Here is a 14,350-nt window from a genome sequence, read left to right as displayed (position 1 = left end):
GTCAAAAAAGCTACCAACAGTTTTAAGAGTTTAAAAATGCAATTAAAAGAGTCTTGACAAACAATATGAAACAAATACAGATAGAGCAGTTCTATATAAAAGTTTTAAATTTCATCAAGTGTGTAATTATAAATTTTTTTATATAAAATAAAGTTCCAAATGTCACAAATAGTTTAATTTTAGCATTAATTTTTAATTAATAATTTAGGTCTTATTACATTAACTTTTAATTCCTAGTTTACTAATTAAGTTCAAAGTTGGTACTGTAATTTGTCATATTGAATTCACCATTTATTAAACTCAGCCTCTTAATAAACTCAAATATGTTTGGAACAAATGTGATTTTAACAACCTGAGGGTAAATATTATATGAAATGCATTTTTATCTTAAATTATGTAATTTGCGATACACAGGGAAAATTGAAAAAATATTTGTGCTGCTAACATAAGTATTTCATGATTTTCCTCATATGTAACATATGACAATTTATTTTCTTTCAGTATGTCCTCCTTAAAGACCTCTCCTAAAGCAGATGGGCCTTGTTTATTGTGCTATAAAACACAAATAATGCGTCTGTTATTTATTCACAGTTAGCATTGCATTTATTTATCTTTTAATAAATAAATTAAAAAATTAAAAGTATTTAAATTTTAGTATTTACCTGAAATTACTGTTGTAAACCAGAAAATAATACAGCTGAACCAAAAAAATATATATAAATTGTGTCAAGCAAGCATAATGTAATTTAATTGCTTTATTTATTATTTTTTTAAGATATCTCTGAAGATATTGAAGTCAGGGAAAGAATAATGCAATTGAAATATGAGATGGAAACAAAGAAAGGGTCTCAGAACAATAGATTGAGAAGGTCGCACAGCCAGAACACTCGAAGGTGAGCGACTTTTTATTTTTGGTAATTTTGTCATTAGCTTTACATTATTACTTAGGGAAGGAACATTTGAATCTTTGAATTTCATGAATCTTCATGCCTTTTTCGTCATCCTTTTTTCTTAATCCTAGCCTAGAAGCCCATTAAACATTTTAACTCAAAATTTTGACAAATATTAGTTTCATAAAAAAAAAAAAAAAAACTTTGAAAAAAATTTCTTAGTGAATGTTTATAAAAGCATTTAATAAAATAATAAAAAATGGGTGACTGCAGTTGACTATATATATATATGTATAGATATATAATTTATTTACTAAATAATATTGATGAATTGATGATATTATCTCCTAAGTTTAATTATAGTAGGCACTAAGTGAATTTAAGATTATACAACATTCGATGTGTGTGTGTGTGTAAAATTAAAAAAAAATGCATAAATTTAGATTATACTTTAAATTAGCTCTTACTTCCTTTTTTTTTTTTTTTAATTTAAAAACACGTCATATCTGGAAAATAACTCTGTAACCTCTGCATTGCGCATAGTTCTTCAGCTGATCAGATTAAGCGAAACTTCTAATATAAATAGCTACTATCTGCATAGCCTCTCTCTCTCTCTTTTTTTTTTTTTTTTTTTTTTCCCCACTTTGCCTTCCTGCTGACAGTATGTCTCTTAGCCTGTGCTAGCTTCTAAGATGTAATGGCATATCTTTAATTATGGGGCACGCTCAGCAGCCCTAGTCTTTTACCATTTATGAAGATATGTGTTAAGAAATTCATCATTCAAAAATAAATGATGTTTAACTATCAAGCTAATCATGTTTCTTCTAAAATTCCATCCGATCATCCACTACACCACAATGTCCATTCCTCCATGCAGCAGTTTTTTCGGTCGTGACTAAAGTGAGTTGTTCCTATCCTCTCCCAAAAATTACAGTATCACATGTGTATATTTATTTTACTAAATTTCATTAATGTCTTATTAAATATAAATATGCTTAAGAAACTGTATTCTTAAATTTGTTTTTCACCAAACACACATTTCAAATTAAATTAAAAATGCTTTAATTAAATGCTTAGTTAAAAAAATTTTACAGTTTTTCTTTCTTTCTTTCTTCCTTCTTTCCGTAAAGGATTCAAGAGCTTTTTAGAATTTGAATTTTAGAAATTTATGATTCATTCCACTTTTATTTTTGTATGAAGTTGTCTTCAGTTTCTTGTTGGTTAAAACGGCAATTATATACATTAATTTATGGTATCAAAGTGACTCATGTTTAGGCAATTTCTAAAACCTTTGGGGAAAGGGGGCAGATGACATACTTTTTTTTATCATTGAAAAAATCTTAAATACATCTATTAAGCATTTTGTTGTTATGGTACCTGTAGTTATCTATCAGCACTAATAGCAATAAATGATTTCTTTGGTATATTTCATGATTCCTTCTGTTTTAATTTTAAATACATCATTTCCAGATAAAGAAATTATACTTTCTATCTGTGAATTCCAGTTCTCAACTGTCTTCATAATGGATAAATATTATTACCAGTAACATCAAAGTTCAATTAATTTAACTTGTCATCGTTCATATAAATCGCAACTAAAAATATCCAATTTCCATGCTGAAAAAATGAAAATTTCACAGAAATAAAAAATCACTTTGTATTTATTTGTAAAATAAAATGAAATAAAGGGAATAATTAAATAATAAGTATAAATCACTGTGTCTATAATCATTAAACTAGAGCAGTATATGAAAAAAGATTAATTGGGTGTTTTGTCGGCCACTATAACTATTGAATCATCTCTCTCTTGGAACATGAACAAAGTGGTATATACTAACATCTCAAAATATCTGCAGAAGGAAGATTATTTGAGACAAGCATGCATTTTTCTAAATAATCAAACATAGATAAGTGATTTAATTTATGTAGTAAAATATTAGCTTTCACACACATTTTTACCATATCTTTAACAAATTCCCTTTCCATTTTGTTTAGTTTTTTTCGTTTGAAAACTGTTGGGAGTTGTCTGCCACTTAGTTCCATGTCAGCATGGAGTGAATTAATCTTTTGCCATTAAATGACCAATATTAATTGTATATTTTGTTAGAGTATCTTTTTTCTGGTCTTCTGTATACTTTGAATACTCTGTATACTTCTATATACTATGAACTTTATAATATTTATATGTATTGTTATGAATGTCTTTTAGATACAAATCCTCTTATGGAGACAGCTTTATTCTGCCAACTATTTGCTTGGTATGGCAACCCATGCTAATAAAAATTTATGATTACTAATTTGAACTATATATTTAGAAAGCAAAACAAAATAAAGTTGCATATTCCAAAATTTGTCATACAACTGAACTGGCTGAGTGAGAAAGCTGGCACAGGGCGAGTGAGTAGGTACAGTACAAAGTCTTTAATTGGGACTCATCGGGAGTTCGTCGATTCCTGATTAGGGGTTTTTCCGGATTATAGATCATCAATTTAAATCTGGTAAGATGACATGCAGAAATTATAAAATTAAAAATATGAAACCATAATTTATGAAATAAAGAGCAATTATGATCTAAAGGGTATCAAAATTTATAAAAAAAAAGCTTAATGTTTATTTGTTTACTTTATTAAACATTTCTTTCAATGCGCGCATGCGTAAAGCATACATTAGGCATAGTCGAAATTAGAAAATTGCAACCAGAAAACTATTTGATGTATATTCATTATATTTATAATGACGAGGAATTTGATTTAAATCATATCAAAGACGGAGTACATCGAGATGAAATACTACATTTAGTAAGGAATTATAAGCCGAATAATAAAAAAAAAAACATCTGCTTTGAAGATAAGGATAGTGCTGACAGATCAACTTCCAGTTCATTGCGTGCTGCGATGTCCCCCCCCCCCCAGTAGAGAGCAGCGTGAAATTGATAAACATATTTCGAAATGGTTAGGGAAACAAAGGATATCCCTTTATCCATTTTTTGCAGCAATTCCACTTTTTGTTTGATGGACATCGAAACATGCTTTCACTTTGTAGATCCTTTGGCAGCTCCAGAATCGGAAACTGTTTTTGACATAATCGAAAGTTCAAGCTCTCTTTTTATAAAATTGCTCTAACAGTCTGCAAAAAATAGTAAGCCAGATCCAATTAGAAGATTAAGGAAAACACAATCTGCAACATTAACTGAAATAGATAATTAGATAATTTTAGCCTAGCTTATACCATCCGTTGTACATTGAACGTGCATGCGTAAGCATATTATGCGCATGCATAAACATATACGCATGTGCAGAAATTTTGTAGCTTTGAGGTCCGGATTATAGATTATTTAGGATTATGGACGTCCGGATTAAAGACTCTGTACTGTATATGCAAGAAGGAGACAGAAAAACATGCAAATGTTCAGTGAATTTCCAGAAAGCAAGGATCATGCAAATTAAACAAATTATCTTCAAACAACTACTTTTGATCAGTTATTGTTGAGCAAGTTTATTAATAATACTTTTAATTTAATTGCTAATGTTGGTACATTTCACATTTGTTTCATAAATACGAAAATTGCATATTGCTGATCGTAATATATCTTTTGAGTATGTTCTGATCTATCTACCTTTGTATATTTAAATTAAAAAAAAAAAAAAAAAAATTGTTCTCAGATCAAACAGAATTATACTGCCATTAGAAAGTCTATTTGTGTGTAGGAAATGGTATATATTTTAATCTTTAATGCAGCAAAATGAGATATTTGATATGAGTGTAAAAATTATTGGTTAATGTCTTGTGTAACATGTAACAAATAAGCAAGATGAAGACTAAATTTAAGCTTGATTATATTTATTTAAATTAAAACTAATGTGGGCTGCACTTGTTTCTTTTCATTTGTTCTGAACAGAAATGTTTCTTAAAGTTTTCATAAAATTTTCTGACACATCTAGATTATGTTAAATATATACTTTGAAAATTTCCAAAAACCAAGAAAAATCTTCATATTTGCTTTTTCTTTGTCATGACATCCATCACTTTTTGTTCATATAACTGAGTGATATGATACATTTGGGACTTGTATCAGTAAAAGTTTTGAAAGGGTTCATGAATTTAAAATATTGTGCTGTGTCAGCTTTTAGGTGTGATTTTTTTCCCTTAATATTGGTGACTCCATGATGTATAAAGATTTTAAGAGACAAGTATTTGTTTATGTTATGGGATTTCTGTTAAGGTTTTTTTGTGTAGAATATATGAGATACTTTATTCATTTTAAAAATTCGTATATCTGTTTTGGTTGTATCATATTTGTAAACAGGGTATAATATAAATCTTTGTTCTGTAATTTAAATAAAAATTTACATATCCATATATGTTGGTAGAAAATATTTTTAGTATGGTATATCTGTTTAGAAAAATAGCAGTTTTTACCCTTTAGTTTGTGCCAAAGTTGTTATTCAAACATGATCTGAGTATGATCTGCATCAGTATGATCTGATGACAGTATGAGCAGGATTTAATAAATGAGTATCTTTCCTCATTTATAAAATCCTGCTTGTACATGCATACACACATATACTTGTAAATGTTAAACATTATTTTAAACAGCATGTTATTTGGAAGCTTTATCATATAACTATGTATAGTCATATTACTTTATCTCTGCATTGAGAAAAATAATTTATCACTTTTTATTTTGCAAAAGTTACTACTTTTCATGCCTAAAACCATTTTTTAAAACTTTATTCTGCAGCCAGTCTATTCGAAGGACAAGCATAAGAGAAAAAGCCCAGATATCTCGAAGAGAAGCACGAGAAGAAGCTCGTTTAAGGCAAGAAAAGGAAGACAGCAATCCTATTCCAGATGTAAGAGAAAAAAAACATAGTAATATTGCAGTGCCTTGTTTTTTTTTTTTTTTTTTCTTTCATGTTGTTGACATCATGCGATAACCACAAATCTGCTTTTTTCCACTTACAGGCTTTTCAAAAAATTTATTTTTAGATGTTTTATTCTATTAAAAATTGAAAAGAATTATTATATAGAACACATAAATTCATAAACATAAAATGGACATAGACATAACTCATAAGAGCATGCCAGACATTTAATTATTGTTTTTGTTTAGAGCAAAACCTTGTTTTGCACTAAATAAAAACATATCTGCAGCATTTTTTCAGTTCATGAATTTTTAAAACATTGTGTCCATGTTCTAAAAACTTTCCTAAAAAAAAAAAAAAAAAAAAAAAAAAATTGAAATATAAGGAGGAGTATTTTGCTTAAATAAGATTACTTGAGAAGCCAAACACAGATGTAGTTTACCTTAATTGAAAAGGTATGTACTATTTATTTAATCAGTCGGGGAAACTTGTTATACTACTTCTGTGTTCACTGTACAAAATGCATATGTAGGAAAAGGGGATAGAATATCTATTAAAATTCATATTTACATTGTTAAAATTATAAAGGAATAAACTCCTATATCCTAGTTATATATGAATAACTAAAATTAAGACTTACATAGAGTACAAAGTTCAAGATCCGGATTCATTGGGACTTCAGCAATTCCAGTTCTTGGATTTTTTCCAGATATTTGACCGTCAGTTTAAATCTTTTAAGATGGCTTATAGAAATTCTAAATATTGACACATTCCATTACATTTTTTCTTGCTTCTATTGCATGCTGATAAAGTTAAACTTGATATATATTAGTTATTTATTATACTGACACTTATTTTCCACACATATAATTAAGGCTTATCCGAGTCCGGAATAAGTAAATTCTCAGATATACATTATCCAAGGCTGATGCTGGACATTTTTTGGTCCAGTGCATTCTCTGAGGATCTGAAATTCTGCTGCCAAGCACCTCTCTAAATTAAGAAGTTTAGCCTTCTTGAAATTGTGTATTCCAGTGCCTTCCCTAAAGCCTAAAGATTTTGCCATCGTTTAATTTTTACCTTGATGCCTTTAAAAATTTTGTCTCCCTTAAATTTAGCAGCCAGTAAGACAGTATCAGCTCTGGCACCGGTCCTGGACTTTTCTGAATAACAAATCAGTTATTCTCCTTTCAAATGACACTAAATGTAATCTTTTGATGTATGAGTATCATTTAGAAAATCTATTTTTTGCATATAGGAAGAAATTTTTGTTTAATTTCTCTTTGTCAATACTGTCAGTACTTCGCAGAGATGTTAGCTGAAGATTGTAATCATCGCCATGCATAAGGTCAGCATAAAGGGTTACCATGCTGTTTGGTATTCAGTTACTAGTATTAAAATAAAACTGTTTAGTCATCACTGCATTTTATACTGCATTTCACTCTGCAGCTTGAGTCATTTCTCAAGCTGCAGTCATGCAGTGATGAAAGCAAAAAATGATAATGATTCACCATGTGGGTGTGAGAATGTAAGTGAAATTAAGAATTGGAACTCTGCACATGTATTTTTGTTGTGTAAAAATATCACATTCATTCACAAGCTTAAAGTATTTAAAAACAAACAAATGAAATAAAAAGATTTCTTAAAAAAATGTTTTTTGCTTGTAGAGACATTAGAATTTTTTAGAAATAGGCAAGAAGAAAAATAGCAAACGCCTTCGCCGGGAATCAAGCCACGGACCGCGGAATACCGGCCCAGCGTGCAGAAACACTACACCACAAAGGCATGCTAGGAAAGTGGGAGAAATACTTTATATGGTGATTTTATACTTAATTTGAAGTGTTAAATTATCGCACAGAAAGTGATTTTATTGTTATTGAACAGAAATTTATATTTCAGAAGTAAAAGTTTAACTTAAATTACTTTATTTTTTAATTTTAAAATTTAAAATTAAAATTTTAACACCCATCTCAAAAGACTGTTTTTTAGACTTTCATGCATGATATCTTTAAACCATATAAAATTAAGCCAAAAATTTACAGCACACATAGATATCAATTCAGTAATTTATATAATTAATTAAATTAAATGATTTTATTTTGAAAGGAGAAAAAGTTGAAAATTCAAGAGTACTTTTTAATTGATTAGTTTTTTGACTAAATTTAAAAAAAAAAAAAATGTTTTCCTGTTATTTGTGTATAAGAGATTCAATATTTAACAAACTTTTAGGATTTGGATTCAAAAATATTTAAGATTCCATCCCACATGTAGTTTTCACTTAACATGTAAAATACTGTCCTGGCGAAATTGACATATGGGAAGAATAAAGCTACATCAAATTTACGTAATTCAAAACATTTTTAATTTATATCTAGCTGATAATTTTACATTTGCAGCTTTTCTGTAGTGAGTGAAAGAAGTTTCTAGTGATGTTTGTTATGCAGTTGGTACAAAATCATATATTTTTTTAATTTTGAACGATGCTGTGAATGTTTTAATGGTAACTTCCATCTAGGTATTAGACTGTACTTCAGATTACAACTTTGTATCTCTATTTTGTTCTTTAGTCTTATAAGAATATAAAAATAGTATGCTTTTGAACTGGGAATTTTTTCATATATTATTATTATTATTTTAATTCAGAATATGTAAATTATCATTTAATTAGTTTGGCATTTTATATCTGTGCTAAACTGCATTACTATAGCATTTCTCCTTTCAGGATGATGAGCAGAAAATTGGATTAGATTCTAATTCTCATGAAATTCCTGCAGAATCTGAGCTGGATCCAAAAGATATTGATCTTACTTTCCTTCCTCTAGAAGGTAAAGATACTTTGCAGCGATTCAAAGCAAAGACTGCTACTGAAATTCTTGAGCAAGGTGATTCCCCCAAAAGGACCACTTCATTATTTGCTAGCATGTGTGATAATGTTGGAGTGCCAAATGAAGTTTCAGAGAAAGATAATTTGGGTGGCAACAGTGCAGATATATTTTCAGTATCTAATGGAAATAATTCAACATCCTCAGAGAAAACTGCCCAAGTTAAAACTGCTGAGACTACATCAGTTATACAGCAGAAGCCTGGCCAATCAGTTAATGTGGAAATTCATGTCACTGTTAATACAAGTCCTACTTATGGATCCGGACTTGCAGATTTGAAAAAACAAAGGTGTGGTCAGCGTAATAGTATTACTTCTAATACATCTGCACAAGAAACAAATGGTAAATCTATATTGCAGAATGGACATTATGGGAATGCCTATAATAATCCTCCTTCTCCATCTGTAACACCTAGAAAATATCATGGAGATCCACTAGAAGTGGTTGGTGAACACAAGAAAAAGCGAGGTTGTTGTATCTTAATGTGAGTTAGAAGTATTTTGTATACTTAGTTATTTTTGACAATTGGAAGACATTCCATTTTTGTATATAGATTTCCAGAATGAACTATTCCTCCTTCACTTTAAATTTGTACTAAAATAAAATTACCCAATTTAAAATTTAAAAAAAACTGTATCCTAAAGAAAAGAATTTGGCTGGTAGTTTGTGTAAAGATATTGGGACCAGAATAATTTATTTTTTATTTTACAGAATATAAAACATTTCTTGCAAATCTTTTATGCTTTCCAATTATAGTTTCATGATAAATTTTTAATTGTTTTATATTTTTTCCTAATTCAGGGATTTAAAAAAATTGTATGAAATTATAGTATTTTGAATAGACATGTGTTTTCCTTGCTGTTATTATTGCATTGCATAGTGAAGTACATATTTGCTTGTGTTTTTGTTTGATTTTTAAATTGTGGATTTAGTGCAAAACTATTCAGATATCAGTTTAATATGTGTAAATGATGTAATATTGAGTTTTTCATCTTCATACATTTTTTTCATGTTATATGTGCTCTTTTTTATCATTGTTAAATTAAAAAAATATGAAGTTCTGATTGCAGAACAAAAGTATTTTCTATATGTATGTGATAACTGTACAGTAAAAGCAGTTCTTTTTACTAGTTAAATGCAGTTTAAGAACAAATATTCTAGATATAATTTAATCTAACTTTAAAAAAAATTAGAGCTTTATGCATGACTGAATTAGATACATGAATTCATGTTTCCCTAAAAAATGATGGCCTGGTTCAGATGCAGGTACTTTAGTTTATTGAAATAGTATATTCTGATTTTTTATATCATACTTAATAAAAATCGAAAATACTGAATAATTTTTTGATATAGTATACTGTTAAAACAAGTATGGAAAATAGTGGTACTATACTTTGAGATGTATTTTAATAATGTATTGAACGCGAGTGATTTTTCGGAAGTTTATTTTGAAAGAATCTATGTAGTTCTGAGAAATAATTGCATGAGCAAGAATGTGATAGTTCAAAATAAATAATTTTTATAAAGTATGTATTAAATGATAGTATAAATAATATATTGTTTTTAATTTTTAAAATATATAAATATTTATGAATACAAATATCTAATATTTTCAATAATGTAATAAATTTTCTAGAATGAGAATTTTTTTTATAATTAAAAAAACTATTACATTTTAATATTTGGAAATGAATTAAAATATCTTCAAACTCAAGAAGCTATAAAAATAGTCATTGCATCTGTTACTATATCTTACATTATATTAAATATGTATTGTTATGATAGTCTTTAATCTTTCCAGAGCTCTACTGTACGGTATTTTTTCCTACTTACTTTCACTACATCAATTTTTATAACTACTAGCAGTTTCTAACTTGTTATAGGATTATTCTGATTCAAAACTTCTCAAAAATTGTATAAATAAGGGAATGTGCAAAATTTTTTTAACCTGGTGATGCCTAATTGATTGAAAAATAATTGATTGTTGTCTTAAAAAAGCTCAATATTTGCACTTGTTAAATAAAACAATGGACTTATATAAATTCAACATAATATAGTATTCAGTATAATCATATGCAAGTTTTTTATTCATGTATTTTATTGACTTCTGTTAAAGGTATTTTTCTCTATTTTAAGATTTCACATATTAACATATTTATTTTGTTTATTGTATAAATATTCATTATGCAAATTTATAAAATCAGTATATATCAATTATGTTTATATAATTTAAGGAATCCATATAAATGAAATTACCCGTCCATATTCTTGTTATAAATTTGTGTTTCTTTTGTGTTAATTAAGAGAAAATTTAAAGCCAATTAGTGTGATATTTTGCCATTTAAAATTCATAATTTTGTTTGTGTATTGTATCATGTTTTAAAAACAAAAGAGTGTCATTTTATATCTGTTTATATATGAAAATAAATCTGGTCATTCACAAAGCTTGTTGATTTTTGTGTTTGTATTTAAAGGATATTCAATATCTATTTAAATGTATTAACTATTTTTCTGCTAATAAATGTTGCCAGGCTTTTCCATTTTCATTGGTATTAGTTTACTGTATATAAAATAATTCAATGCATTCTACACTAAAATGTTTCTAATCTAATTGCCTGTGCTCATATTCTACATTTTTGTGGTTCATTACTTGTACAAATTTGCAATTTTTAGTTCAAAGGGGTTTTGTCTCTGAGGGACCATTGTTTTCGTTTTGCATCTAATCACTCTAAATGTCCATTTCACTTTTCGAACTGTTGCCATCAAATGTTATCATCCTGTATTATGTTTGAAGAAATTAAATAATGAAGAATCTTCATATATATGAATATATATATATATATATATATATATATGTTTCTTGCATTGTGATAAAACAACGGTACCTAGAGCCATCAAATTTTGAATGACATAATCCTACTGTAAATATGGGCATCTGGAGGCCCAAATTTTAAATTTGGAATTTGTTTTATTATAAGTTTCATATTTTGTAAAACTTTAATAAATTTTTGATTAACAAACTCAAGGTTTCAAAGTGAGCAATGCCAAGCCAGCACATGTAACAAACTCAAGGTTTCAAAGTGAGCAATGCCAAGCCAGCACATGAGACTGTGTATCAGAAATTCTAAAGATATGCTCAATTTAAAATTATTTTGTGTGAACTGAATTTTATGGTGTAAGTGCGAAGAACATGACATGTAATAAATTTAAAATCTGAAACCTTTCAGATTTTCTTTTTAATGAAATAAACAGTTTCTTTTTAGTAAATAAACAGTTAATAGGCCTTTTACAGTAGCAATATTAATAAAATGTATGCTGTTGAAGGCCTTATACATATGGATTATATCTACAGCTGTGCCTAGATATTTTATCACCCAAGGCAAAGATATAATTTTGCACCTTTATAAACAAGTAAATTATTCGGCAGTTTTTTGGGGGCTATATAAAAAGTGAAATATATATATATACACACAATACAACTATCACTTTTATATTCATTTAAAGTAACTACTTCAAATCAAAGCAGCTGTATAATAATATTTAATCATTGTATTATATATTCAGAAAAATGCCCCATTCATAACCCTTCATTTGCAGTTTTGAAATGAAAGACCTTAAACATTTCCTTTTTGATAAATGACAATTAAAAGTGAAATAGCATAATTTGTAATGTAACTAATATGAATAGCATTCCACTTAATTTTTCAAGAATTTCTTTTCCTCATTTTTAACAAAGTAAAATCCATCTTTTCTTGACCTAATGAAGATTTACATAATTTTTTAATATTTTTAATTTGCTGAAACATCTTTCGCCATTAGCGATAAATAATAAATAGCAGTAGTTGATAAATTTAAAAGTGTTTTTAATGCTGTTTCTAAATTTGGATACAATGAACCAAATTGTATTCATGAATTATTTTTAAAGGATCTAAGTTTGCAGATGCTTTAGTATTTATAACTGCTGAAAATGGTATATTCTAGAACTAAATACTTTTTTATTGATTTTCTGCAGAGTTATATCATTTGAATATTTATTTTTTGAATTATTAGTCATTATTTTATTATAATTTGAATTTTAAGCCACTACATTTAATTACTTGAATTCAATTTCAGAAACTTTTCATCAGATCGAAACTAAAAATTGAAAATATTGCTTGTACTTTTTCATAACTCCATTTCAGTTGGAAGATTGAAATAAATCTAACGGTTCTTTAATTTTGACTATGAAAAATTAGTTCTCTTATCAATTGATTCTTGATTTATTACCTTTCTTCTTTCTTTTAAAATTTACCTGATATTTAATGCTAAATTTTTACATTTCTGAAAAATACTTTCAGAAATATTCTTTCATATGGTGTAAAAAAAGATATAAACCCTCTACTAAGCATATAGCTCTATATGTAATTTTTGCCCTTGTTCATTTTTTTCTGTTAATTGCAGTATTAAATTCCTAATCAGTTAGACATATAAAAAATTTTTAATTGATTTGCTTAAAAAAAGCTGTTCTTTTTACTCCAATTCAGTGTTTTATCCTTTTGTCCTATAATAAATGATGTTCTTCATTTATTTGTAGATCCCATTCTTTACAGCATCTGCTTTTGATGTTTATCACATATCTGTGTGCCTTCTAATTTTGTTTTATAATGTACATAACTGCATACCATCAACTCTTAAGATTAAAAAAATTGTAGATCCTGTGTACAGTTTTAAAAAGTGTTAGCATACTTGACTTTGCAGAAATGTCATTTTTTGGCATACCATTTAAGTAAGAGTCAAAAAAAAAAAAAAAAAAAAAAAAAAAAAAACAAGGTATGTATTTATATTAGTCATTTCTTTGCCAAGTTATGGCTTGGACACATTCATGCAATCGAACCGTATTGGCCCCATATGCTTGTTGAGATCATCTAACTTATAAACATTTTTCTTTGTAAAACTATTATCAATTTTCTTTCTTATTTCTATAAAATTGATAAAGCTTCCTTCAGTTGTAATCGATTCGTTTTTATATATCCTTATCTAATAACTTAACATTGTTGTTAATGAGCGCAGACGTGGAGTGCAATCAAAAACGGCGGAAAAAAATATTTTGCTTCTTATTTTCTTGAAGAATTTCAAACCAAACCTGGCAACTTCATATCAACCATGGTAACATTTTTCTAAACAAAAGAAATATATCTTAGTTTCTCTCAATAAACAAAGAATGAAGTGGAATCGCACACTTCTAAAAACCTTTTTGTTGACAATTTTTACTTTGAAAATAACACAGTTATAAAGAATAATGTATTTAACTTATCAATGCACATATACCTTTATGCAAAAAAATTGTTTAACACGTAGAGCCCGGCGCCGATCCCAGGGGACTGGCAGTGAACTTTCCGTGTGGCCGGCACTAGAATTTTCGCTTGGCTGGCGTCGGTCCCACAAACCAACAGCATTAACATTCGCGACCACAAGCTTTGCAACGCACAGGCAGGGTTTGTATGTCAGTAGCCAACAAATCTCACCAACAGATAAGCTCTACTCAGTGCACGAAGTCGCAGATCACCCTACAACATTGCACCGCAATTCGCGCCGGCTGAACGGAAAGGACAGCAAATTCGCCACCGGGCTCAAGATGTTAACACATGTCATCCTAATAACGGAATATATCCTATACTTTATAGCATCCACTACAATTTCATTGCATGATGTTTGCAATAATTTGCTTCCACAG

The 14,350-nt window shown here is 28.2% G+C and overlaps 1 protein-coding gene across 12 annotated transcripts in view; it reads left to right on the top strand.

The window, feature by feature from the left end:
- LOC118192707 (protein phosphatase 1 regulatory subunit 16A-like) overlaps nucleotides 1-13,445 on the top strand; it is a 460,297-nt gene extending 446,852 nt beyond the window's left edge. For all 12 annotated transcript variants that reach the window (XM_085822137.1, XM_085822146.1, XM_085822136.1 and 9 more), the window contains 3 exons: nucleotides 776-893; nucleotides 5,632-5,743; nucleotides 8,478-13,445. In XM_085822137.1, the coding sequence (XP_085678263.1) occupies nucleotides 776-893; nucleotides 5,632-5,743; nucleotides 8,478-9,125 (878 nt within the window). In that variant the 3' untranslated portion in view covers nucleotides 9,126-13,445. The remainder of the gene's footprint in view (nucleotides 1-775; nucleotides 894-5,631; nucleotides 5,744-8,477) is intronic.
- The last annotated feature ends 905 nt before the right edge of the window (nucleotides 13,446-14,350 follow it).

The sequence above is a fragment of the Stegodyphus dumicola genome, chromosome 8 (assembly GCF_044657685.1).
Source record: "Stegodyphus dumicola isolate Sdum_Otavi_A_Nest chromosome 8, ASM4465768v1".
NCBI lineage: Eukaryota > Metazoa > Arthropoda > Arachnida > Araneae > Eresidae > Stegodyphus > Stegodyphus dumicola.
This window is presented reverse-complemented; position numbering and strand designations above follow the sequence as displayed.